The following is a 24,318-nucleotide window of genomic DNA, read 5'->3' on the forward strand; positions in this document are numbered from 1 at the left end:
AGCCGGTGCACTTGTCCACGGAGCTGCCTAGTGAGGGGCTGGGACCTTCCCTCTGTCGGCTGCGAGTGCGTGGTTTTATCCTGTTCACACTCACCCTTGTGTGAGCCTTTCCTGTCATTAAACGTTCTGAAAAAATTGGGCTGTTAGCAAGCGGATATGAAAAAATTGCAAGGAGAAAATGATTACCCTTGAAAAGGGGAACAAACATTTCCTGTTCACATGTTAAAGTGTGTGCCCCGTCGACGTTCCATTGCTCTGCGAACCGGTGGTGTGCAAATCGATAACGTTCACCCTCCCTCCGCGGCCCTGCCGGAGCGTGTAGCCACGCGAGCGACAGAACTTCTTTGAACGGTTAGCCCGCCGCACCCGTGGCGTGTCTTCTTAACTCGTGCCTCCCTTTGCCCCCCAGGACCTGATAGAGAGCGTCGTGGCCGTGGCCGAAAACACGGCCGACGAGCTGGCGCGCAGCGATGGGCGGGAGGTGCAGCTGCAAGAGGACCCTGATCTGCAGCTGCCTTTTCTTCTGCCGGAAGACGGCTATTCTTGTGACGTCGTCAGGAACGTTCCAAACGGTTTACAAGAATTTCTGGACCCTCTGTGCCAGAGAGGTGAGTCGCCTTTGCTGCGCCTGCGGTCTGCGCCGCGGCCCGGGTCCAAGCGAGAGCTGGCCGTGCCGCGTCCTCGCGTGCGGTCCCCCGCATCGTGCACCCTGCCCGTGCTTTCCGAGAAGGCCGCGTTCTGGGGCTCGGGAGGGAGCGCTCCACGGCGACAAGGGGTCGGAAACGTGCAGCCGCCAAGGGCACTTACTGTGCACGCTCGGTGTCACGGCCACACGTCTGCTGGGCTGGTGGGAAGGGCCTTTGGTTGCTCCTGCCTTGGTTTCTCGTGGGCCTGGAACGGAATCGTCCCCGGGGGGTGACGCGGCAGACGTGTCGGGGCGGCACCGGGTCTGGAATCGGACGGTCTGAGGCGTGACCTCAGCCTCGTCACCTGTGACTTCCCCTCTGTGAAACGGACACACGGATGGCGTGCCCCTCGTGGGATTGTCGTGAGGACCGAGCAGGCGCTCAGTGGCAGAGTGAGCCTCCGGCGTGGCCGCTGCCGTCACCGTGCCCGGTGCCCGCGGGGGCCTGCCACGTGCTTGTTGGCCGGGCTCCAGCCTGTCTCGTCTCCGGGCAGCGGGCGTCCCTGGTTTGATCCTGGGCCTTTTTACGTATTGTTGGTGCGTGTGGATAAAAATGCCACACTTAGACCTGAAGCGTGAACTTTCAAATTAGGCCAAGTTGCAGTCCCAGTCTGCTGCCTTATTTTGTACCGCGGGGCTCAGATGAGTAGAAAGATAGATTCGAAATTCAGGAGTTCGTTTAAACAAAAACACTAACAGCAAAGTTAAGGTTTTGTGTCCGTCAGTATATCAATGTAGCGTGATTTGTAATCTCACCGAATATTCCACTTGCTGCAATCCATAGATTCTCCTGTCTTTAAAGATCTTGACGGTTTAAAATTTTTTCACTTCACAAAGGCTGCTGCTTGTAACGGAAGGGTTACGTGCTTCTACATCCCCCAGCAAATGTGGCTGGAGCCTCCCCTCCCCCCCAGGGATGGTGACCGGGGGCTCGGGGAGGCGGAGGCGAGGCGGCCCGTGCCGCTTGAAGGAACCTCGTGGGAAGGATGAAGGGGCAGGCACGGAGCCTGTGTGAGCGGGGCAGGAGGGGGTCCGGGCCGCAGCATGCGTCTAAGAAAGCTGCGGTCGAGATTGGGACTCTCGGGGCCACGGCTCCTGTCAGGGGGACCCCACGTCCCGGCAGACTGGGGCTGAGCTGGTCTCTGGCACCACACCCATCAGCCGTGTTTCCTCAGCACCTCACACACCCGGGGAGGTGATGACAGGCACCTTCCCAGACCTCCTCCTCCCTGCGGCCCTCCGCGGCCGGCCGGCCCGTCAGCGCTGGGCTTTCTGGCTCTCCTGCCCCCGGCTCGGCCCCGCCACCTCCAGGATCAAGCACGCCGGCGGCCAAGCGCGATAAGCCACCTCCACGTGGTCTTAGTTCTCGACCTCGTTGTCAGCGTTGAACCGCGCGTCGTACGGCCCCGCGGACGCCCCTGTGCCTTGCTCCCTGTTGCTGCTGCTCGTTACTTTAAATCCGCATCAGGCAACCCTTTGTCAAGAAAACTCAGCCTCCTCCTTGCACTGAAGCCACTTTTCCACAAGGGCTTCTGTGTTCTCTTGGTTAGGGTTCTTGTGAGAGCACTTGAAGCGCGTGAATACGTCTGTCCGGGGTCAGGCTCCCGTACCCCTCAGCACCTGGCGGCGGGCTGCTGGGCGCCCAGGGCTCAACAAGCCCCGCTTCTCATTAATTCCTTGAGAACGAGCACGAGGGAAGACTAATTTACTAGCATTCTTCGGATGCGTACGTGTAATTTGTGGTGTGTGCACAGCTGTCAGTGTTGGGGTACGTGCCCTAGAGAGGTTTGCCAAGCTGGGAAGACTCCGGTCTTGCCTTGATGGTGAAGTGCACCTCGTGCCTTCCCCTGAGGCTCCCTTGCATGATTGATTTCAGGACATAGGTGATATTTCATCATGGCCTTGGCATCCCCACATCATTTCGTATGTGTTAGATGGTAACACAGCCTATTACACAGATGCCTTTAAAAGACTTACAAAGAACTGGGTGTTTTCTTTTATGACATCAATGTTTTTGATTCTTCAAGCTTAATTCTTTGTAAGCCAAATAAAGAACTACTGTGCCCTCTCCGTGTATATTCCTTTTGTTTTGTCGTATCCTGCAGTTCTGTGAGAGAAGGCTGTGAAACCAGCTCGGACTCACACCTGACCTGAGATGCGTTCCTTAAGCTGAGGCAGCAGAAACTGTCTGCTTGACGTATGACCCAGCCTTGTTGTGGAACCCTGATGTTTGAAAAAATAAGAAAATGATGAAAACTGTGAATTTCAAAAGTGTGCTAATCGATTACATGAGTATTACAATTCCCTAAAGCAGGAGAGAGAGAAGTTGCAGGTTTTATTTGAATGAAACTGGATTGAAACAGTGATTTAACAACAAAAAAAGACTATACGTTTATATCTTTATCTTAACCAAGTAATTGTGACGTCTCCTTTTCCCTTTACCGCAAAAAGATGTCCTAAGTGCCCCAGAGAGCCATACTTTCCTTACTGGTGGAATCCTAGTGTGGGAGAGGGCCCGCCAGCACCTACTGGGACTCTGCCCAGTCCTGGGTCCTCAGGGCACCCTGGGGCCGGGAGGGCCGCTGAAGAGCACACGTTTTGGCGGGGGGGGGGTTGCTCTTCAGAGCTGCTAACTGCTAATAATAATGAGACTGCCGTGGAGAGAATTTAAGAACTGTGCAAGGCCTGCGTGATACGACTTTGTCAAGAAGTTTCTGGGAAACACAGAATAAGATCTCAATGAAGAATGACATAAATTGAAAGGCTTACTTTTGTAAAGATATCGTTTGTTCGTGATGGGAATACCAAAGATGCTCCTTAAAACATTACAAAATGATTCTAAGATTTATTTGTAAGAGCTTTAGGTAACTAGTAAGGAAATTGGGACAAAGGGTAATGAATGAGTAGGGGCCCATCCTCCTGCAGAACCACCACACAGGTCACATGACACCCTGGCCATCACCATACCGCCTGACTACGGGCAAACACCTGCGTTAGCATTGTCCCTGGTCCTGCTGTGCAGGGCATCGCCCACACACAGGAGCACACACAGGTCAGCAAGGAAGGAGGGACAGCATAATTCAGTCATTTCTCCAAGAAGTGAGGGGAAAAGTTCTTTGGAAATAAATGGTGGGGGGGGGGGGGGGCGGGAGGGGAGACCAGTTTCACTTTTCGTCTTGATGTTGATCCGTTAGACCAAAAAATAATGATTTTAACTATCTGATAAGACCGTTTTGAGAGGGAATAAAGGTGTAGAGTAAGAAAAGTAAACGCTGTTACTAGATACTAAGTATTTGATGCTTAATGTTGCTTCCCTTCTTGAAGATTGTTTTTGTTTTTTCTTTAATTTTTTTTTAATGTTTATTTTTGAGAGAGAGCAGGGGAGGGGCAGAGAGAGAGGGAGGAGACACAGAATCTGAAGCAGGTTCCAGGCTCTGAGCTGTGAGAACAGAGCCCAACGCGGGGCTCGAACTTACAGATCGCGAGATCATGACCTGAGCTAAAGTCGGACTTAACCAACTGAGCCACCCAGGTGCCCCTCGAAGATTGTTTTGACATGCTTTACTTTTCAGTTTTATAATTTGCTTGTTTTCTCCTTAGGGTTTTGCAGGTTAATTCCTCATGCACGTTCACCAGGTACTTGGACGATCTATTTTGAAGGTGCAGATTATGAGAGCCATCTTCTGCGTGAGAACACAGAGCTGGCAAGTATCGTGAAGGGTGATGGGCGGGATAGAGACCGACCTGTATTCCTTATGATTCGAAAATGGAATGCAAACCCGTTCCTTGATTGTAGAGAGTGTTGTTGTGATAAAAAAAAAAAAAAAAAAAATTTTTTTAATCATTTTGTTTTTTAAGATTTTATTTTTAAGTACTCTCTACACTCAATGTGGAGCTTGAACTCACAACCCCAAGATCAAGAGTTACACGTTCCACCGACTGAGCCAGTCAGGGGGCCCTAAAAAACACCTTTAAGTACCAATTTTATTTAAAAATCTGAAACTATGATTTGTGTATATTTTTCCCATGCCATGTTTATACACTTTTCTCCATAAACAAATGATACTTTTAAAATTAAAAAATATTTCTGCTCACAGCTATATCAGTCTTACTGTTAATACGTGTTTTTAGACACATATTAATACAATAGCCTTAATGAATTTTATTAGGGAATATTTTTCTTTGGTAAAAATATTTTCTCCTTATAGTTGGTTCTACCCTGTATTAAGTTTGTATCCCATCACTTAACATTTTGTATCTTTTGAAAGAGTAGTCAATCCCCGTATTTGTTAGCTTCATACATTTTATGGAAGATTCTCCTTTGCTCCCTACAAGGAGTTTTAGACCACAAAGAATGTTTTTCCGTGCCTGAGAACGTGACATGTACTGACATGTGTTTCATTAACATACGAGTGCAGAAAAAATAGAAGCAAATGAAATCTTTCCTCCTTGAACTTTTGTTGAGTTGCTCAGTTTAAATATTTTGCTATAATTGCCATTTTCATCTTTTAAACCACTTCAGGGTTCAAAGGAACAACAAACGTAACCATACTTTGTCAAGATTCCTGTGGGTAGGGCGTGAGTGCATTACCTGTGATGAGATGTGGCCATTTATTCACTGCCCGCCTGTCCCCAGAAGGCATGGAGTAGGCCCCGTGTGCCCGAGCGAAGGTTTAGAGATTCTGCGTGTGAAAACAGCCACGGGACTTCGTTATACTATCCCAGTTATTAATCAGTAGTCAGTCCAAACGTTTTGCCCATTTTATATATAATTTCCAAGAAAACGTAGATTTTCGTAAGGTGGTATACTTAACGTAAGATAGTGTTTTGTGTATTTTGTGTATTGAATTCAAAGGGACTTTTATCATGGCATAGTAGCCTACTTCAGATTTGAGTGCGTGTTTCCAGCGCCTGACTTCGTTGATAGTCGCCCGGTTAGGCCAAATAGCTGGGCCCTAACTGCTGCCACCACGCACGTGCTTCTCATACTCGCGTCCACCTGCTAGCTGGTGGCCGAGTCCCACGCAACAGCAGTTACAGCTCCCAAATTTTACAGGGAAGAAGTACCTTGGTAGATGAGACCAGGGATTCCTCATCTTTCTGGTTTGTTCCAAGACCCTTCGGGAGATTCCAGGTCTTAATCTAAAAAAAAAATTGTAACATCAGCCATTGTTTATTTTCCTTAAACTATTCTCTCACTGACCTTGGTCCTAAATTGGCAAGCCATATGTAATTACCACTTGTTGGCAGTGTGCCTTTGTACTTAGTGTATTTAATTGATTAAATTCTCCCTTAGTGCGTATGCGCTGGTGATTTTCTTCTTCAGCTCTGTTTATCCTCCGTGTGAGGTGCGACTTGTGTGTGACGTAACTGCGGTGGGTAATTCCTCGTTCTCCTTCGGTTACGGATCATTTCAAGAACTGGCGTGTCTCATCGAGCCGCGACTTAGCTCCTTCGGGTCTGTTACCCAACGTGGTGACCCAGCACCGTGGGCACTGCCGCGGCATTGTGTGGGTGTTGTGTGTTTGCTAAGATAAAATGACAGCCGTATCTTCCCGAGAGACGGGGACGCTTGGTGACAGCGGTTGTTGGCTGACCTCCCCATAGATGGTGTAAAAGGAGTCTAAATTGCTTCTTTAAAAAACACCTAGTAGTTTACTTTGAAAGGTAATAAAGTGAAAACTTGGTATTGTGTCTATGGTTGGGTTTTTCTAATCTGGTAGTGATGGAAGCTTAGTTTTGTTGGAGAAATTAGGCTCTCGAAACACGTTTAAGTAGCATGTGTGACTAATTCATCTTCAAGGTATTGACACGAGTACGGGCACTTACTGTACTGGCTTCACGCACGAGGAGTATCTGTAGTCCTTGACTGGTCTTCTTCCCGCTTCCTGCCCCCTGCCTCTGTCCCGTGCGCCCCGGTGCGTAGGATCGCTGCGTAGGTCAGGAGGTGGCGAGCCTAGAAACGCTTCGTTTCAGCCGTAAGACACACCTTTGTTTTTATTCTTCAGGCTCAGCCTCTGCGGAAAGAACCTGAAATAATCACTGTGACTCTCAAAAAGCAAAACGGAATGGGCCTCAGCATTGTCGCGGCAAAGGTAGGACGGAGTTGGCACCGTGCAAGTTGGCACACCACATTCCTGAGACCTTGAATCAGCTGTTGGCCACGGCGGGACGCGGGGGCGTCGTTCCCCGCCCGTGGGCCGGGTGCGTGTGCGGTCCTGTTTCTGGGCTGTTTCTGCGGCCGGGACCGCCGTGCCCAGGCTCCTTTAACCGAGGGCTGGCCTGCTCTCAGTTTAAGCCGGGGCTGGAGGGCGTGCGACCTCGACGTGGGGCGGCCGGTGCTCCCGAGGAGCAGACTGAGTCAAAACGGGACGCCCCGCGACAGGCAAGAGAGCCCCGGTGTGGGAAGAGGGGGATTCCTGGGTTTGAAATGGGAGATGGGTCTCGCACATGGTCAGAGTGGGGCGAGAGGCACGGGCTGCGCGTCGTTCCGGCAGGTGCGGCTGCCTGCGTGGGGCATCAGGAGGGAAGCCTTCCCGCCGCATAGTGAGTACCGGGAAGGGAGGAGTAGGGGACGCGCCGGGAACAGGCAGGGATGGAGCAAACCGGGCCTGGGGGCTGGGGACCTGCCCCCGCACTGCCAGGGAGAGCCCCGTGCTTTGGGAGTTGGGGAGTCGAGATTCTTGATTGACGAGCGAGGTCTCCGCACTGTGTCTTGTCCCCAAAGAAGGATGAAAGGGACGTGGCGGAGCTGGCGTCTCAGGATGCCGTGTCGCGCAGGGCTGTGGTGTAAGGACCGATAGGGGAACGGGGGGCCACGGGGGGATTCCAGCTGGCAGTCAGCTGGCCGAGGCGAGCGCCCGCCCGCCGGGCGTGCGTGGAAGGTGCTGTGCGGGGCACAGCGGTCTGGTTCCGAAGCACCGGCTTACACGGGGTCACCCTTAGAGGTGGACTGTTTTGTCTTTGCTGCCCAACCGAATCAGATGCCCATTTTGAGGGAAAAAAAGCGTTAGGATAAAAATTACCTTGCAGCAATCAGATATACCAGAAAACTTTAACCTTTATATTTTCTGGGGTGTGTATAAATCCTCTTTCAACTATTCCTCTTGGGATTTGAAACAGTCATCTGTGGGGTGATAGGAGCTACCATCTATCAGCGACTCCATCTTTTCCGGCTTAAAAAATTATCTTTCAGTGCAGAACTACCTGTTTGCTGAAGATTTAAGTCTGTCTTACATGTAAGCGGCTTTGATCCTCTCTCTCTGGCACCCTGCCACGTGGACAGGACGGGCATCATCTATGCAGGGAGGCCCGCCTCGGGCGCCCCCGGCCCTCTCCCTGGCTGGCCCCCAGCCCCCGTTCTTGCGTGGTTAGGACAGGGAGACACATCGAAGCCCCAGTCGCGCCTCTCGTCGCTTACCTGCACCTGCGGGTGAGGGGACGGGGAGAGGGTGCCGGCGCCCTGGTTCTCCCCCAAGGAGCGGTTCCTGCTCGGGGTCAGACGGCAGGCAGTGAGGACGGTCTTCTCAACGTCAGGAGGAGCCCTTTAATAGACCGGGGCGGCGAAAGGACTGAACCGCAGTGAGGCAGTGGGGGCACGGGTGAGGCCCCGTGAGGAGGTCTCTGCGCGGAGCTGCCGAGCCGGGACCAGTGCTGACGGCTGCTTGCACCCGGCCCGCGCCCACCGTCGTGGCTGCTGGCCACACAGCTGCACTCGTGTCTTCTTGGCGGCCCCCTGCACTTGGCCGCCTCTGCCGAGCGCCTGTGCGTTCTGTGTGTGTTCGCGTTCACGCGAGGAAGCACGGCAAAACGCTGTTCCCTCCGCGTAGTCAGTACAGAGTGCTTTTGCCGTAAAAATAGAAACGACTCTGGAATCCTTGACGTTACAAAAGCATTTGTGGTAAGAAACCGGCGCAGCACAGTGACTGAGTCCCATTAGCCTCACGTAGTTTGGAATATGCAGGACTTAGCTTCGGGGTAGGTAAGTAGTAAGCTTAAGATGAGGTCTTTTGTTGTTTTCGCCAATATTGGGAGAAGCTTCGTAGGAAAGCGGTAGTTAGTTGTTAGGGTAACATTTATTCCAAGAGAGAATGTCGAGTGCCTCTTGTGTGAAAACAGAGTGTAATTTTCACGTTTTCATCTTTAGAACTCTAGGTTTTTGTTGTTGGTGTTTTCTGTACTAAGACGTTTAAAAAAGAGAGATTTGTAGATGGAAAATACCAGTGTTAGTGTCTCTAATTGGGACATAGGATTCTAGAATTGGGGCTTCTTGGGGAATAGGAAGAACACAGAAGCTAGGTAGAAATCAAAGATCAACCTTTTTACCACCCACAGCCGGCAAGGAGAGCGTGCCCGGGGCCGCATCTGTAGCAGACCGGCTGATACCCGGTTTCTGAAATAAACCTACTCTCTTCCCCTTCCTCTCCCCCTGCCGCAGCCACAGGCGTCCCCTCCTCTGGGAGCAGGGCCAGAAAGCAGAGCGCCTCACTCAGCAGGTGGTGGGGGTGGGGGGGTCCTTTCCAAAACTGGGAAGGTGGCGTTCTCTCCAGCATTCCCAGCATTTCAACACTCTTCTTGTTTCTGGTCTTTTTAAATACTTTCCACAGCGAAAGTATAAATTCAGAACTAGAAGAAAAGTAATAGTTTCTCGAAAGGATTCCAGATTTAACGCTAAGGTGGTTTATGCATCAGATGATAAAATAGATTTAATAAAGAGGAGCGTGCTCCTGGCTCTATTTTCTTCTCCCACCGAGCCTGTATCAGCGATCCCTCGATCACTTGAGGGATGAGGCAAAACAATACAAATGAGCGGATGGCATCAGAGGCCGGTGTTGATGCAAGGGTGCTTACGGACTGTCTAAACACCAGTGCAGAGTAGAGGTCGAGGACGGCCTCCCCGAGGAAACGCCTACTGAGCTGCAGCCTCCAGGGTGAGCAGGTGCTGGTCAGGTGGGAGGCGGCGAGCGGAGGCGCGGCCGTGTGGCCGGGGCACAGTGAGGGGGGCACGCCTTCCGAGGTGGACCCGGGGCAGGGGAGGTGAGGCCGCTTCTTGCAGAGCAGAGTCGTCCCCCCGCGGGGTGCTACGCCGTGTGGGCCGCGTGGCCTGTGCCGCAGCCGTGGAGGTCCCGTCAGGGCGGGAGAGCTGGCGTGGGGTGGTGGTCGGTGGGGGAGTGGGGCTGTGTCCCACTGACACTTACAAAGCCCCCGAGGTCTTGATGGAGTGGTGTGACTTGTCACAGGGAAAAGAAGTCGCCATGGAAGGGGTTCGGAGAAAGGCGGAACGTGAACGGGGTACAGCTCTCTACAGAGCGCGGGTTCCAGGGGCCCAGAGGTGCAGCCGAAACAGCTAGGAGTAAGGAGTCTGTTACTGGTTTTCCAGAGGGGAGGTGGCAGTGGGGACGGCGGCCGGCCAGCCCGGGGCACGTGTTGGTGGGGAGCAGTGGGACGTTCACTAGAAGGGGTCAGGCACTTGGTCTCGGTCAGTGTTACAGGGATGGTGTCTCTAGTGCGTCACAGGTGCTAGGACCTGTTAAATGACAGCTGTCCCCGCGATTGATGCATCGGCTCTAGCGGGTGAAAGGGAGACGCCCTGGCCGCCCCGTGGCTCGCCCTCAGCCATTGAGCTGGGGGTGGGGGTGTGGGCAGAGAGCCAGGTGTTCGGCCCCGAAGGTGGTAGGTGAGAGGTCGGGGGTGCCCGTGAGGCTGGGCGAGCGAGCATACCGTGTAGCAGCTGGTCGCATGTGGGCGTAGGGGACGCCCCCGGAGCCAGAGAGCGATGTGGGCGTCGGCTCGCAGACGCTCTAGAGGACGGAGCTCTGGGAGCCTGGTCTGTTGACTGGCCAGCGTGCCGCCGTAGGAGGCGGGAATGTGGCCTTGACGCCTGTTTGTCCCAGGAGACGGGAGCCTCGAGGATCCCAGGCGCGCCCGATTGCCTGCTCCAGCTTCTTTGTAATGTCTTCGCTTGGAAAGGAAGGCTCGGCACCAGAAATCACGAGTCATTGAGTTTACAGGCTTTGCTGAAGTGCCACGGTGCCGCTGACACATGGCACAGGTCTGCGTAAATTACAGCGGTCCAGCAGATTTGTTTTCGAGATTTCAGGAATGTATCTTAAGTGCAAGGCAGGCCAGCATCGAGCGAGAGGAGCCACGGAAGAGATCTGACCCAGTGCTGTCGTCTGTCATTTTGTTCTCTCGTTGCGGCTCTGTGTTCTGCACACGAGGGCCTGTGGGCCCCCCCTGGTTAGCTTTACCCCAGTAATTCTTCCTTGTGTCTGTGTATTTTGTTTTCTCTGTAAGCTGTTGTGGTCTTTGTATCTGGCCCAGTCTTTTTTTGATTTTTTCCCTAATTAGCGTGTGGCTAGCTGCTGTGAGCCTGGACGATGTTTTGATGTTCAGCTCCCTGACGCCCCTTCCACATTGTGGTTCAGTTTTATGAAATCCAGATGATTGGGACAGTATGTGTGTGCAGTTTACTTTTTTCAAACGTTGCTTTTGGGGAAGTTTAGTGTTCTCCTTCTTACTCATCTGGGGGACAGCACGATGCTTCCTGTTTAATTTGGATTTTGTAAAATACAAACAATCCCCTCTTTATTTTTCTAGCTCTTTTTAAAGTTTAATAAAGTACAAAGTGAACGAAAATGAGAGCTGACTGGTTACGTAAGAGTCTGAATGTGGCACTGGCTCCAGTCCGTGTTGATAAATGCCATACGGTGTCCTAACGTCCAGCTCAGAACTGTGCTGATCCGGGTCTCGAAAGACCAGCTGTGTTGGTTGCTGTTGAAAGCGGCGTGGAACAGACGGTTGTGTCTTTTTTCTGTTGGAGAAGTTGCTGTAGTCCTGAGATCAGAATGTGGTTCTCTGTTGTCGGAAGAACAGGATCGGTGGTGAGTTTCTCCAGGGTGCAGTTGTGGAATTGGATGTTCTTGTGCAAGGTCTTACCTGTGATGCTTCCAAGAATGCGTTTTCTTCCATTGTAACTTGTTTAAACCTGCCAATAATTAACTCGCTCATGAGGCAACCGGTGAACGTAGCTTGTAATTACACACCCAGAGGTTTGTTGCTCTGTATTTTAACGTTGCAAATTCTTAAGGTTCATAGAAATACAAGGTTTCTGTGTGCTTTTTGTACCAGAAAAAAACCCATATAAATTTAATTCTGCTGATTGTAATATGGTGAAAATTGCTTGAAATAATGGCAAGCTGCTGCTGTGTAATTTGCTGAGGACGTTACAAGAGGATCCACCGTGTAACTTCTTGTGGCCACAGTAGGTGGTTTTTACCGTAGGCTTTTTCTGAAACCCACGTTTGCTAAAAGTGAACATAAAAATGACAGTTTTAAAGGTACATAGGATATTTTATTTTATTTAAAAATGATTAATCGAATAGTGTTTTAAAGGTGTTGTATGCTTTTAGACGATATACATACACACACGGATTTTAAGTTTTAAAATCTTACTTAATTAGCTTAAAACACAAAATTACTATGCCTTAAAGAAGAAGGTGAAAACAATGTTTATTAATATACCACCTCACTGTTAGAAGAATGAATTCTGCCATGAACTACAATTTAGTCCTTTGAAGAATTTGAGACCTTCATTCCTATGTTCTTTAATGTCCTTAGTGTGACCACGTGGGAAAGACTTAATCAAAGAAATGAAGTCAGGCATTTCTTGGTTCCTTGTTAAAATCAGTCTCAAAGTATGCAGTGTGACTGCGGAGTTTCTTCCATGGAAATGCCAGGAATAATTTTCTGTTAAGTTACGTGAAATGACCAGTGCCCTGCATGGCTGCTGTTCATGAATTTGGAAGTAATATTTTGTATTTTTGTTCTAAAAGCGAAAGAGTAAATCATGTACAAGAAGACCTTTTTTACCTATTTTATAATAACAGTCTAAGTGCTCCTATCTTGGATTGACAGAATTCGTGGATTCTATTACAGCATTAACATGGTAGGAACACGAAACGTTAATACTCTAAAGCAGAACCGTTTCACGTGGCAGGACACCGGGTGCGCAGGGGTGTGTGTGTGTGGCCCACAGGATGCAGAGCCGGGTGGGAGGAAGGTTCACACTGCCCCTGCCTCGGCCACGTGCTCTCAGCCAAGGCTTGGGAGTCCGGACGCCCCCCTGCACGAGCGGTATACAGACGCAAGGAGCTCGTCTACTGGGCTCACCGCTTCCGTCCCCAGGCCACCTGGAGGGCCTCGGGGGGAGCCCTGCGCCTTTGCCCTGGTGCACCCACGTACACACCACGCTTTGCGTCCAGTTTTTGGGGATCCGAGGACCTCCTGCAGCCCATCGGGAGGGCCCACCTAGGAATCTCCTATTTAGTTCATTTCTTCATTTGGTAAAGAGGGAGAGAGTAGATGTGATATGCTCCTTGGGTCTTCTGTGCAGAGAGAGGGTAAGCGGCAAGCACGCTGGGTCTGGAGCACGGCGTAACAGACCAAGTGTAGACGCGTCTTTGCTGCCAAACCAGGTGGGGAGCACCGAGCACCCAGCCACGTACTTGAGGCTGTATCGGGCACAAGTTTTAAAACTGATCATTTCGGAATTAAGGTAATTCCCACCAAGAAGAGAGAACTTGGCAGTGTTTTTGAAACCCTGGTCTGAATTTTAATAGTTTATGAATCAGAACTCCTTGTCTGATGAGAAAAAAGCAGCTTCAGCCACCGAGAAAGGAGTGTGTGGGCAGAGCGTCCTACGGAACGTCCTAATGAGTTTTCAGTCCTGCCGGGCTCTTGGGGTCCTCTCGGCCCACTATTGTTCTAGAACCTTCAGCAAAGAGCCCAGACTGCGTCTCCATTTCTGGGAACAATAGGCTTGAGTCCACACCGGCATGCCTTCCTTCCTCTGCTGCAGCCTGGTTTTGTTTTGTTTTGTTTTGTTTTTGGATTGTGACGTGATGATGTTTTTATGCTGTTACTCATATCATACCCCCCACACGCTCGGGGTGCCACTGAGCGTTTGAGGCGTGGGCTCCTCCGACCGAGTTTCTGTGCCTGAGGCGAGAGGGCCTCACCCTGGGCCTTCCCGAAGGTGCGCCGGCCGGACCCACATCAGCCTCTTCCCTGCGGCCTCTTCTCCTCCGACACGTAAGCTGCTGACCCGTGGGCGCCCGTCCTGTCCGGTTCTGGGGGGTCGTCGTTCCTGCCTCCATCGTTCTCTTTGGGAGCCTTTTTGTTAGCTCCCTGCCGTTCCTCTTCTGCCCTTTTCCACGAGTGAGTCCCAGGACACTCCTGTGTCGCCTCTCCTCCCTCCACCCTGCCCTCCTCTTCCTCGGGAGTCCCCCCTCCCTCTCCAGCCCCTTCCTTCCATTCTACAAGAAAAAGAGGGAGACTCGGGGTGCACCCGAAGAGCGTAGGTGCTCAGATCACACGGGAGTGAGGTCATCTCCGCTGCTTCTCCGAGGACGGGGCCTCTAGCTCTTTGCTGCTCTCGGGCATGACTCCACTGGTTCCCATTCAGTTACCTGTCTGCAGCCCCAGGTGGGGCTGCAGGGCGGAGGCCAGCCGGAGCACCCAGGCGCTGTGCCGCCTCCCTCCCTCCCGTGTCTTTGGAAGGGGAGATGTGCTTCTGATAGCAACAGATTACTTCTCAGCACTTCCATTCATTCCAAAATTGGATCTCGTGGAATTCATCATTCCTGACGCCTTTGGAATAGATAACTGCTTTCCAGAAGACCCTTTTAAAAAAATTCTTTTTTAATGTTTATTTTTTAGAGAGACAGACAGAGTGTGAGTTGGGGAGGGGCAGAGAGAGAGGGAGACACAGAATCCGAAGCAGCTCTAAGTGTCAGCACGGGGCCCGATGCTGGGCTTGAACTCACGGACCGTGAGACCACGACCTGAGTCGAAGTCGGATGCTTAACTGACTGAACCACCCAGATGCCCCTGGCCTTTACATTTTAATGTTTGTGGTTACTCTTCCCATGGTTGGAAATCAGGATGTATAATGTTACCAATAATAGATTTTATATTGTAAAAATCTTATTTTTAGCCAGTTGTCTGCATAACTACAAACTTATTGCTAGTGCTTGTGGTTACTAATAATATATATGCCATAAAAAAATAGTTTTAGAATAGTGTTGTCCAATAGAACGTGTGAGCCACATAGGTAGTTTTAATTTTTTTTTAATTTTTTTTAACATGAAATTTATTGTCAATTTGGTTTCCATACAATACCCAGTGCTCATCCCGTCAGGTGCGCTCCTCAGTGGCCATCACCCTAATTTTAAATGTTCTATTAGCTACGCTAAAAAAAAAAAGCAACTGTGAAATTAATTTTAATGTGTTTTGTTTTACATAATATATCCAAAATCTTATGATTCCAACACGTAGTGAATAGAAGTCATTAATGAGATATCTTAGATTCTTTTTTCCGTACAAAACTCTCGTGTCTGGGTATATTTTATATGTAATACACATTTCAGTTCGGACTAGCCACGTGTGGCCTGTGGCGGCCATATCAGCACGCTGTATAGTGTCTAATTCCATTTCCCCAGCACTGGCAAAACTGTTTCTTTGTATTCCTGTAATTGGCTTTGGTTAATGTTTGCGCGTTACATTCCGTTAGTGACACATGTGTCACACCGGTTCGTAGCAGCAAACACCTTCTGGGCCCCGTTTTCCTTTCTTAATTGGAAAAGGCAGGAGGCGGTGGGGGGACTTGCCTGAGAGCTCAGTCTTCTTGGGCTAGGTTAGCGTGCATATGATTGTTCAGCAATAAGACCGAAGTCAAGCAGCTTAATGCTTCTGCAATAAATTTTGTTTCGTACAACTTTTATCATCATCTGTAACGTTCTTACCCCCCCCCCCCCCGCATGAAGCAGGCAGGTAGTGAGAGCTCCATAAAGTTGTGGAATTGCTACAGCCAGATAGATGGCGAGCCTGCCTTGGGGCCTCCCGAGAGCTGACTTGTTCCCAGTACGAGTGGCGTTAGCAGGGCGAAGCCGCACCCGCTTGCCGCCCCCACCCCCGTCCACCTGGCAAGGCGGACATTCCGGGCCAGGGCTGTTGTGGCCACATGGGGAGACACTGGGCCACCTCAGAGTGGGTCACAGACTGTTTTGGGTCGAAAGTAACTACCCATCTTGATTTTATATAAACATACACACATGTATGTATGTATGTGTAGTTAGAAATTCCTTAGAGTTCTTTCACTTCTGGGTACTCGTCTGTCATTTTGTTTTCTAGAAGAGTCGCCAGTGGAACTGGTCATTTCTCCCTACAGCGGTATGCGACTCTCAATTTTTTATGGCCAGTTTGTAACTGGGCTGCATGTGAAGAAGCATAGATAGGATTCAAATAAGCGGAGGTGGGAGGAGCCAGAGTAGAAGCAGGGAAGGGAGTGGGTCTGCGGAAGAGAATGTGTAGAACACGGCCGTGGGAAAAATGTAGGCGGTGTGGCCTTCGGTAAAGAACTCTTCTAGGTAAGTAGCACAAGGTTGAGACCACGTTAGTAAGAAGATTCAAATGCCAACCCAAGTGTGGATACCTCTTTAGAATATTCCAGATCCAGATTCTTGTGTAGCACCCTCCCCCAAGAGTATGTTTTTTTAATACTGACTTAAAGTCCATTTTTATGACCAGCCTTAAATGGACCTTCTGAATTGAGGTCTCTTAGAATCATGGTCTCATGATTCCTCAGATGAGCACCTTTTCTAACTAGCAGACACACTGATACGTTGAACTTGGAATTAAAAGATGTGATTATAGCTTAGAATGTAGGCAAATTCCCATCGTGTAAGAAAATGCCACTTCTCAAATACTTTGCCTTTCTCATCACCCATTACCTGACAGTAACGGATGTGCGTGCTTCTTCCCGAAACGGCACGTTTGGCGCCGTGGTCAGAAATGCTGAGGGTTTCTAACTTTATAAACTAGTAATTTTACAGCGTTACCAGTGTTCTGTTACCAGCTCAGTGTATGACGGCCACACGAGCTGCTTCCTAACCTACCAGCGGATCCCGTCAGTAAGATTCTGGGCTTCGTCCCAGTAAGGAGTGAGCACACTCTGGGCGCATCGGGCAGCGGCCGGGGACGGGGCCAGGGGGAGAGCCGTCCGCACTGTCGTGTCGCCGGAGCAGCGTCAGGGAGGGACGGACTGTGTCTGGCCTGTCGTGGGGAAGGTGGGCGGGCCGGCGTGTGGGGGCAGGTGAGCCGGGGGTCGGATGACGACGGTGCTTTGGCAGACACGATGCGTCAGACTGGCGTGTGGCAAGTACGAACAAAGGCAGGAACGCGGAAACGGGATGGAACAGGGGTGGGGGGCGGGGGGATGAGGCACGGTGTGCTGCAGGGGCGAGGACTCGAACCCGGGTTCTGGGGGCGTGGCGCTTGTCAGCTGGCCTCTGGTCAGGAGCCCAGACGGGCGTGCTTCCAGAGGGGGCTCCCGCGCCAGGCAGGCCGGTCACGGGGCGGGGGCTTGCCGGGACTGTTGAGAGAGTGAGGCCACGATGCTGCCCAGTGTCTCCCTGGGATATTTACACCGCGACCGCGTGAGTGTCCTTGCACGTGGGCGGTAAATGCCTGGAGGCGCTGCAGGTTTCGGCCTTCTTAAACGTTACTTGCAGTTCGCGCGGAGGCCGCCAGATTCAAGCGTGTGTGAGTTGTTTAGGACGCACGGTGGCCGTGGGACGGCCTCGTGGCTCCCCGCGGTGTGAAGTGAGGGGCGGAGGGCGAGAGCACGGAGCGATCCCGCAGGGAAGCCGCGGTTCACGGTGACCGAGCGGGAGGGACTCCCCAGACCGCGAACGGCCCCAGGTGTGTGAGCGGGCTCTGGGCTGAGGCGAGCGGACAGGAGTCCCCGTTTTCTCTTATCCTGTGTTGTGACTGTGGATGGAGTCCTCGCACCGTGTCCAAGCGAGTGAGGCTGTTTTCATCATTAACAGGAACCTTAGAAAGTGTGCCGGAAACGGGGCAGGAGGGTCTTTGTTTATTGTCTTAAAACGTATATATTTGGTACTCTGTTTCTATCCCTGTTCCTAAAAATACTATATTATCAGTGTTACTGCTCAGCAGGTTTCTTTTCAGAGATGGCAGTAATTGAATATTTGCACTTGATCTTAGCCAAAGGCTGAGAATCGGCAGAGTAACGATCTTTATCGTCTGCGTTACGAGGACAGTATCACATGGCCGACAGATCATGCTTGTGAAGATGGCCGTGCCCGCGCGCACTGAAACCGGCGCCCCGAAATGCCGTAGGCCCTGCGTCTCTGTCAGAGCGCGGAGGGAAAAAGTAGCTCTGCCCTCAGAGCCTATTTTCACAGAAATTCCGGCCTCGGGTACTGTCTGTAAGGAAGTAGCGTGCCCCATTTGTGGGAGGGGCGGAGGGAGCTTTTCGGTTCCCCCGAGTTCTTGCCAGGCAGCTGCAGAGTCTAGTGTAGGACACAGGCCTCGTGAGGGCAGGGGGTGCGTTCCGTTCGGTGACGCACGTCCAGAGCCTGAGAGAGCATAAGCGTTCGGTGAGCGAGGGTCGAGTGGATGAGATCCTCACTTAAAAGAGCTGAGTTGCAGAATTAAGCACTCAGTCGCAGAGTACGTAAAAGTGTCGAATGTATTGAAAACGTCAGATCACACGCAAGGGAACACCCCGTATAACGGATGGGGGTAGGGAGCAGGCTGTCCTGGAAGGAATTTCCCACAGCGTGAGCCAGCTGCCCAAGTTCAAGGAAACCCAGTACTGGCCTGAGTGAAGCTCTTTTGGTAAGTGACTCACTAAAATTCAGAACGTTGCCCTTTATCGAGTGCCTGCCATATATTTTCTTCATTGTGAAATTTCAGATTTACCAAAAAGCACAAAGCTTTGCAAACTACCTCAGTGTTGGCGGAGGGGGGGCAAAAGGTCACAGGCTGCACCTGGTTGCCCCGTTGTATTGAAAGTGGGTGATTCCTGGGGGGCAGGTGGCCTGGGGGACACCTAGGCCAGAGGGTGGGGGGCTGCCAGAGAGGGCACCGGGCTTATACCTTGTACGTGACTTTTATCAGCCCAGCTCCCAGATAATGGAGCCAGGGGAAATCTGGAGCTTTCCCAAAATGGAGTTGTTTTGTTAAATTGAGACATTTTATGCCATTTTTAAAATGAGCCACGCAGCAGATGGCTTTAGGCTCACAGAACCGGGGCGTGATACGTGCCGGAGTTTCCCCGAGGGGACCGCAGGGGGGAGAGGCCTTGGGCCCCGGCAGTCACACCGTCCTCCTCCAGCCTGCCTGTAACTGGAGGGAGACACGGAGGGCTTTCGGGGGGAAATTACATAGTTCCAGAGTATCCGACCTTTGTTTCAGTTAAGTCGTGTATTGAAGTCGCAGTCTTTACAGCTTCGTGTGATCCCTTTCATAGTTTGGCTTTTATGACACGACACTTCATAACTGCTGTGGTTACTGTGACCTAAGAAACACGTACTCGGTTGTAGAACGTCGGCAGGAATATCCAAGTGAGAGTTCAAGCACGATTGCTTCCTTTGTTCGTTCCAATATCTTGTCCCTGTTTGATTTTTATGTCCATATAAATGTCCGTGTAGAATGTTGGCGATTCTACTAGGCCAACATTGGAAGTCCCCCCCCCCCCCCCCCCCCCCCGCCGAGTCCCCCGTGGTGGAACATGAAGCGAGGCTGGTGCGCCCTCTGTGTGGACTGTGGCTGCGGGGTTCACCTGGAGTCACGATACGTGACCCTTCAGTTGAGTCGTACAGAAGATTTTCTACATGGTCTTCTCACTGCCTAAAGCCCCCTCCTACTTGCCGCGAGGTTTTTCTTGTTTTAATTTTCAACTCCAGGTTTTGAAAAAACAATGGGCTGTAGGAACGTGAAAGTACTGTAATAAATGGCTTTTGTATCAAAGCGGCCAACGGCACGTGTCCCCGGGTAGCACCAGCTCCCCCCTTTAGGGCTGCTCAGAGCTCAGCCGGAATCCGCATTCGGATCGCGTGTCTTCGTGTCCTCCTCAGCTGGGTCAGTGATACCTGCTTTGCAGGAGTACTCTTCCTGAATTTAGGAACATGAAATAGGTACATTTCCTGTCAGTTCCTGTATGTTCACCACGTGGAGTGAGTGTTAATTTTATTAGTGCCAACTTTCGCGTAGAAGCAAGAACCGGGGCTTGTGTTACCACTGTGTACCTGCTTTATTTTGTGTTTGTTTTATTTTTATTTCACTGCGTACTTTCAACGCCGTGTTTCTTACCCTGTTTTTGCCTAGGGTGCTGGTCAAGATAAACTTGGAATCTATGTCAAGTCTGTCGTAAAAGGAGGTGCTGCAGATGTGGTTAGTATGATTTCTCCCGTTGTAAGTTCACCGCGTGTCATATTTAACAAACGACCTGAGGTACTTCAGTGATACTTTGTGTTATAAGATGCTAAGTGTGGCGTTTGCTGAAAAGGCCAACGTGAGCATACTTACCGCTGACTTTCCTCTTCCTCCTCTTGCCCTTTGCTGTCCCTCCCGCCCAACACACGTACATTTTGGGTGCGCGCAGGACGGACGCCTGGCCGCAGGTGACCAGCTGCTCAGTGTGGATGGACGAAGTCTGGTAGGACTCTCTCAAGAAAGGTATCGTTTATGTCTTTGTTGAAGCTTGGCATTTTCAGGATGTTTCACAGTAAATTTAGATTTAGAAGACAAAAAAGTAATGCTAGGAAGATCTGCCCTTAATCTTCACTTTTTTTTTAATTTTTTTTTTTTTTAATGTTTATTTTTGAGACAGAGACAGAGCATGAACGGGAGAGGGTCAGGGAGAGGGAGACACAGAATCTGAAACAGGCTCCAGGCTCTGAGCTGTCAGCATAGAGCCCGACACGGGGCTTGAACTCACTAACCGCGAGATCGTGACCTGAGCCGAAGTCGGCCGCTTAACCGACTGAGCCACCCAGGCGGCCCCGATCTTCACAGTTTTAAATATAAACTTCGTGTATGTGACCCCTCTCTTGTTAGCATGTTAGAGTGTGTATTTTGGTCTGGAGCAGTTTCTTTGAAGCTTAAAAAAGCCTATTCTTAGCACATCCTGAGGATTCCTGAAAGTCCTTTTACTGTTCTTGATAGAATAGTTCTTGGTTTCTGAGGAAGGGAGCCGGCAGCCGGGAGCCTGCGCAAAGGTTCAAAGCTGCTGCTCGGAATAGCGGGTGAGGCCGCACGACGTGCGGTTACTGTGGTCACAGGCGGCCATCGTGAGGAGCGGGCACTGCTCTCCTTTCCCTTACTAGTGCTGTTCTCTCTTCCTAGGGCAGCAGAACTCATGACAAGGACCAGTTCCGTGGTGACACTGGAAGTAGCCAAGCAAGGAGCGATCTACCACGGCCTGGCCACCCTGCTCAATCAGCCATCCCCGATGATGCAGAGAGGTGAGCGCTCCCAGCGCAGCCTCGCACGCCGCGCCGCGTCTGCCCGTGACCGCTGTCACGGTCGCCACCTGGTGTTGATCGCTTACCGCATGCCGGGCATTTTACAGTCACGGCCTCTCTCGACAGTCACAAAACTCTATGGAGTAGGTGCTGTCCCAATTTTAAAGACAAGCTCGGGATGCGATCCCTTGCAAGATAGCCAAGATAAGTCACTCACGACAGTGTCCAGTGTAGGCCCGCTGGCCTTCTGGCCGTGTGGGGGTTCACTAAGATCCTGCCCCCCGGCACCTCCCGTGGGGCCGGCTGGAGAGTCTCCACCGGCCCGGCACTTGGCCGTAGTAAAGCAGGTGGTGAGGGACGTAAAGTCTTCAAAAACAGGTAGAATTCTCCACTGGAAGAATGTACGTGTGCGTGTATGTGAACAGTTACTTCAGTCCTTTGTGTGCTGAGACGGGACGTGATTATCCCGTCCTACGTAGTTCACTTCAGATTTAAAAGCTCAGTTCGCATAAGATGATTTGTTGGTGGGAACCATGATTTTATAGCTACATCAAAAATCCCGGAATAAAACCAATATAAATTTAGGGCTTTTTTAAAGGATCAGTTCAGAAATCACAGGAGAAAACCCATTAGGACTCACATCGTCTCTTAAATCATTATATACTTTGCATTTACCGTGCTCACTGTGTGCAGCTGCCAGGTCTGGCCTCGATGGAGCTCTCTTCTCCACTGGCCAGTGATCTGGGAGCCTCCCAGGCCGGCACCTGCCTGAGGTCGACCTAATGGTCACACACACACAAGAAAGCTTCTGAGAACCCAGACCCACCGTTCGCTGCAATGAACAAACCGCGTCTTGACAAACCCATGTGCTGTAGCAGAGGCCTTCGTTACTTTTTCCTGACATGATGCCAGGCTGGTGCCTGATGTCATAGCTTACAGCCGCTTCCAAGAGGCAAACCCAACCGTGAGTTACAGGTCAGAGGGAAGCCGTTCGAGCAGAGAACACGCCCGGGGCGACCATGCAGGGAGACGAGGCCTGAAGTAGAGCTCACCCCGGGGTTGACAGAGTTCGTGTGTGTTTTAAAAAGTGAGGGGAGTGTGTTTGGTGGACTTTGAGAAAATCGGCTTTGAAAGAGCGCCTTTCCCATCAATACCAGTTAAATGTCGCTTTTAAGATTCCCTAGAAAGATTTGATTCCTAGACTAAAAGCTACCTTATTCCTTCACCTAAGAAGAAGTTCTTTTGAAATTTTAAATATTTGTAAGTTCATCTTTCTTGAAGACTAGGGTATTTAAAATAAGATCTTGAACAATTGAAGAGACCCTGAGTGCACTCTGACTTCAGTTTCAGACCGTCGTGGCTCAGGTAAACCCCGACCAAAGAGTGAAGGTTTCGAGCTCTATAACAATTCAGCTCAAAACGGGTCACCCGAGAGCCCTCAGCTGCCTTGGGCAGAATACAGCGAACCGAAGAAGCTCCCTGGCGATGACAGGCTGATGAAGAACCGGGCTGACCACCGCTCCAGCCCCAACGTGGCAAGTAAGAGGGACCGCTGTGGCCATTCCTTCCCTGGCCTTTGAGCTAGCTCTTGTCCAGATACACGCACGGTCACGGCCAGAAAAGGCCGGGGGGTGGGCACCCTGTGCTTTCTTAGTTATCAGAACGACATTGCCTGCGTATGCTGGCTGAGATGTGTTTTTCATGAGAGATACCCCAAGCACTGTCCTTCCGACAGGTAATAAGAACGAAGTTCGAAAACGTTTGATTGCCCTGATGCTCTAGGGCAGTACGTTGACCACGTCCGCGGCAGGGGATGGTGAACATTTTATGCTTTTAAGGGGTTGTTAACAAGAAGGAGGATCAGTGGAAGGGTAATGCAACACTCACGAGGTTTGCAAAGCCTGAAATACTGACTGACTGTCCCGTTGCCGGGAGGGTTTGCCGGCCCCAGTCTGTAGGTAATACTTTCCGGCCCTGGGCTCTGAGTATTCGAGAGAGGGGAGTGGGTATGAGGAGCCCTGATGTCTCACGTACCCCAGTTTTCGTCTCTGTGCTGACTCCTCACCGGCCGTTGGAAGATGCCCGGCACGTGCTCACCACCCATAAAGGACGTTAGGTGACGTTGTGTCGAGTTGTCCTCCCAGGAGTCACCTTTCTTTTCCCTGCCTCTTTCCAACGCAGATCAGCCCCCCAGTCCCGGAGGGAAAAGCGCGTACGCCCCTGGAGCAGCCGCGAAGATCACGTCCGTCTCCACCGGAAACCTCTGCACTGAGGTCTGAGAGAGGAGGGAACCGTTCTCGCTGTGATGAACACCTAGGTTATCTCGTGACACTCACACTGTGTAGATTAGCATTGTTTGTAATCCCTGAGTACCGCTTTTTTTGTTTTTAAAAGAATAGGTAAGTTAGCTTTAAATTGATAAGTCAGGGCAAAATAAAATGTTTTTCGTTATTCCTAGTAGAGGACCACTTTTAATTCTTAACACAGGTTTAAAAATACACAGAAACCACATTTTAAAACAGAATATTGGAAATTAAACGAGTCCGTGTACAAATTGCCAAAAGCCCGCTTTCTTCTTCACGTTTTACAGGAGCAGACCCCTCCACCTCGACCTGAGGCCTACCCCATCCCCACCCAGACGTACACCAGGGAGTACTTCACCTTCCCGGCCTCCAGGTCCCAGGACCGCGTGGCTCCCCCTCAGAACCAGTGGCCCAATTACGAGGAGAAGCCGCACGTGCACGCAGATGGTCATCAGTCCGGCCCCGCGATGCAGGTCAGAGAGGAGGCCACGGACATCCGCGCCCTCAAAGAGAATTGGTTTGGCAGGGTGGAGTCTGAATGATTTCTGAGCTACGGCCGACGTGCTCTGTAGGACAGTGCTGTCCTACGTGGTCTCCCGGGTAACTGAGGAAGAGGGGACGGGAGGGAATACTAAATGTGGAAAGGAATTCTTTGTTCTCTGGAAGTTCGATTCACAAAGTGTTAGTAATAGTGCACCCTGATGACAGTTTGTGAGGTGGGATCACGGGCTCCAGGGCTGAGAAACGAGCGGTGTGTGTTTTTTCTTACTTACGCCAGAAGCCGTCCCAAGCGCTGGGACGCAGGCGTAACCGGGGTCCCTGCCCGTGACCCTAACGATGCGACGGGGAAGCGAGGCAGAGGAAGTAAACACGGGGTAGTAGGTACTGCTAGGGACGTGGGTCCCCGCCGAGCGACTGGCGCCTGGGCTCCCGCGGTCCGTTACCGCTCTCTGAGGGAAGAGCATTTCGGACAGGGGAGGAGGCCCGGGTGGGCTGC

General features: G+C 51.2%; 1 protein-coding gene across 9 annotated transcripts in view; it reads left to right on the forward strand.

The window, feature by feature from the left end:
- Positions 1-24,318, forward strand: part of AFDN (afadin, adherens junction formation factor) — a 138,604-nt gene that overhangs the window by 93,394 nt on the left and 20,892 nt on the right. For all 9 annotated transcript variants that reach the window (XM_042940300.1, XM_042940302.1, XM_042940303.1 and 6 more), the window contains 9 exons: positions 410-608; positions 4,286-4,389; positions 6,694-6,780; positions 19,880-19,945; positions 20,157-20,230; positions 20,900-21,018; positions 22,363-22,557; positions 23,200-23,291; positions 23,609-23,794. In XM_042940300.1, the coding sequence (XP_042796234.1) occupies positions 410-608; positions 4,286-4,389; positions 6,694-6,780; positions 19,880-19,945; positions 20,157-20,230; positions 20,900-21,018; positions 22,363-22,557; positions 23,200-23,291; positions 23,609-23,794 (1,122 nt within the window). The remainder of the gene's footprint in view (positions 1-409; positions 609-4,285; positions 4,390-6,693; positions 6,781-19,879; positions 19,946-20,156; positions 20,231-20,899; positions 21,019-22,362; positions 22,558-23,199; positions 23,292-23,608; positions 23,795-24,318) is intronic.

This window comes from Panthera leo, chromosome B2 (genome assembly GCF_018350215.1).
Source record: "Panthera leo isolate Ple1 chromosome B2, P.leo_Ple1_pat1.1, whole genome shotgun sequence".
In the NCBI taxonomy this organism is placed as follows: domain Eukaryota; kingdom Metazoa; phylum Chordata; class Mammalia; order Carnivora; family Felidae; genus Panthera; species Panthera leo.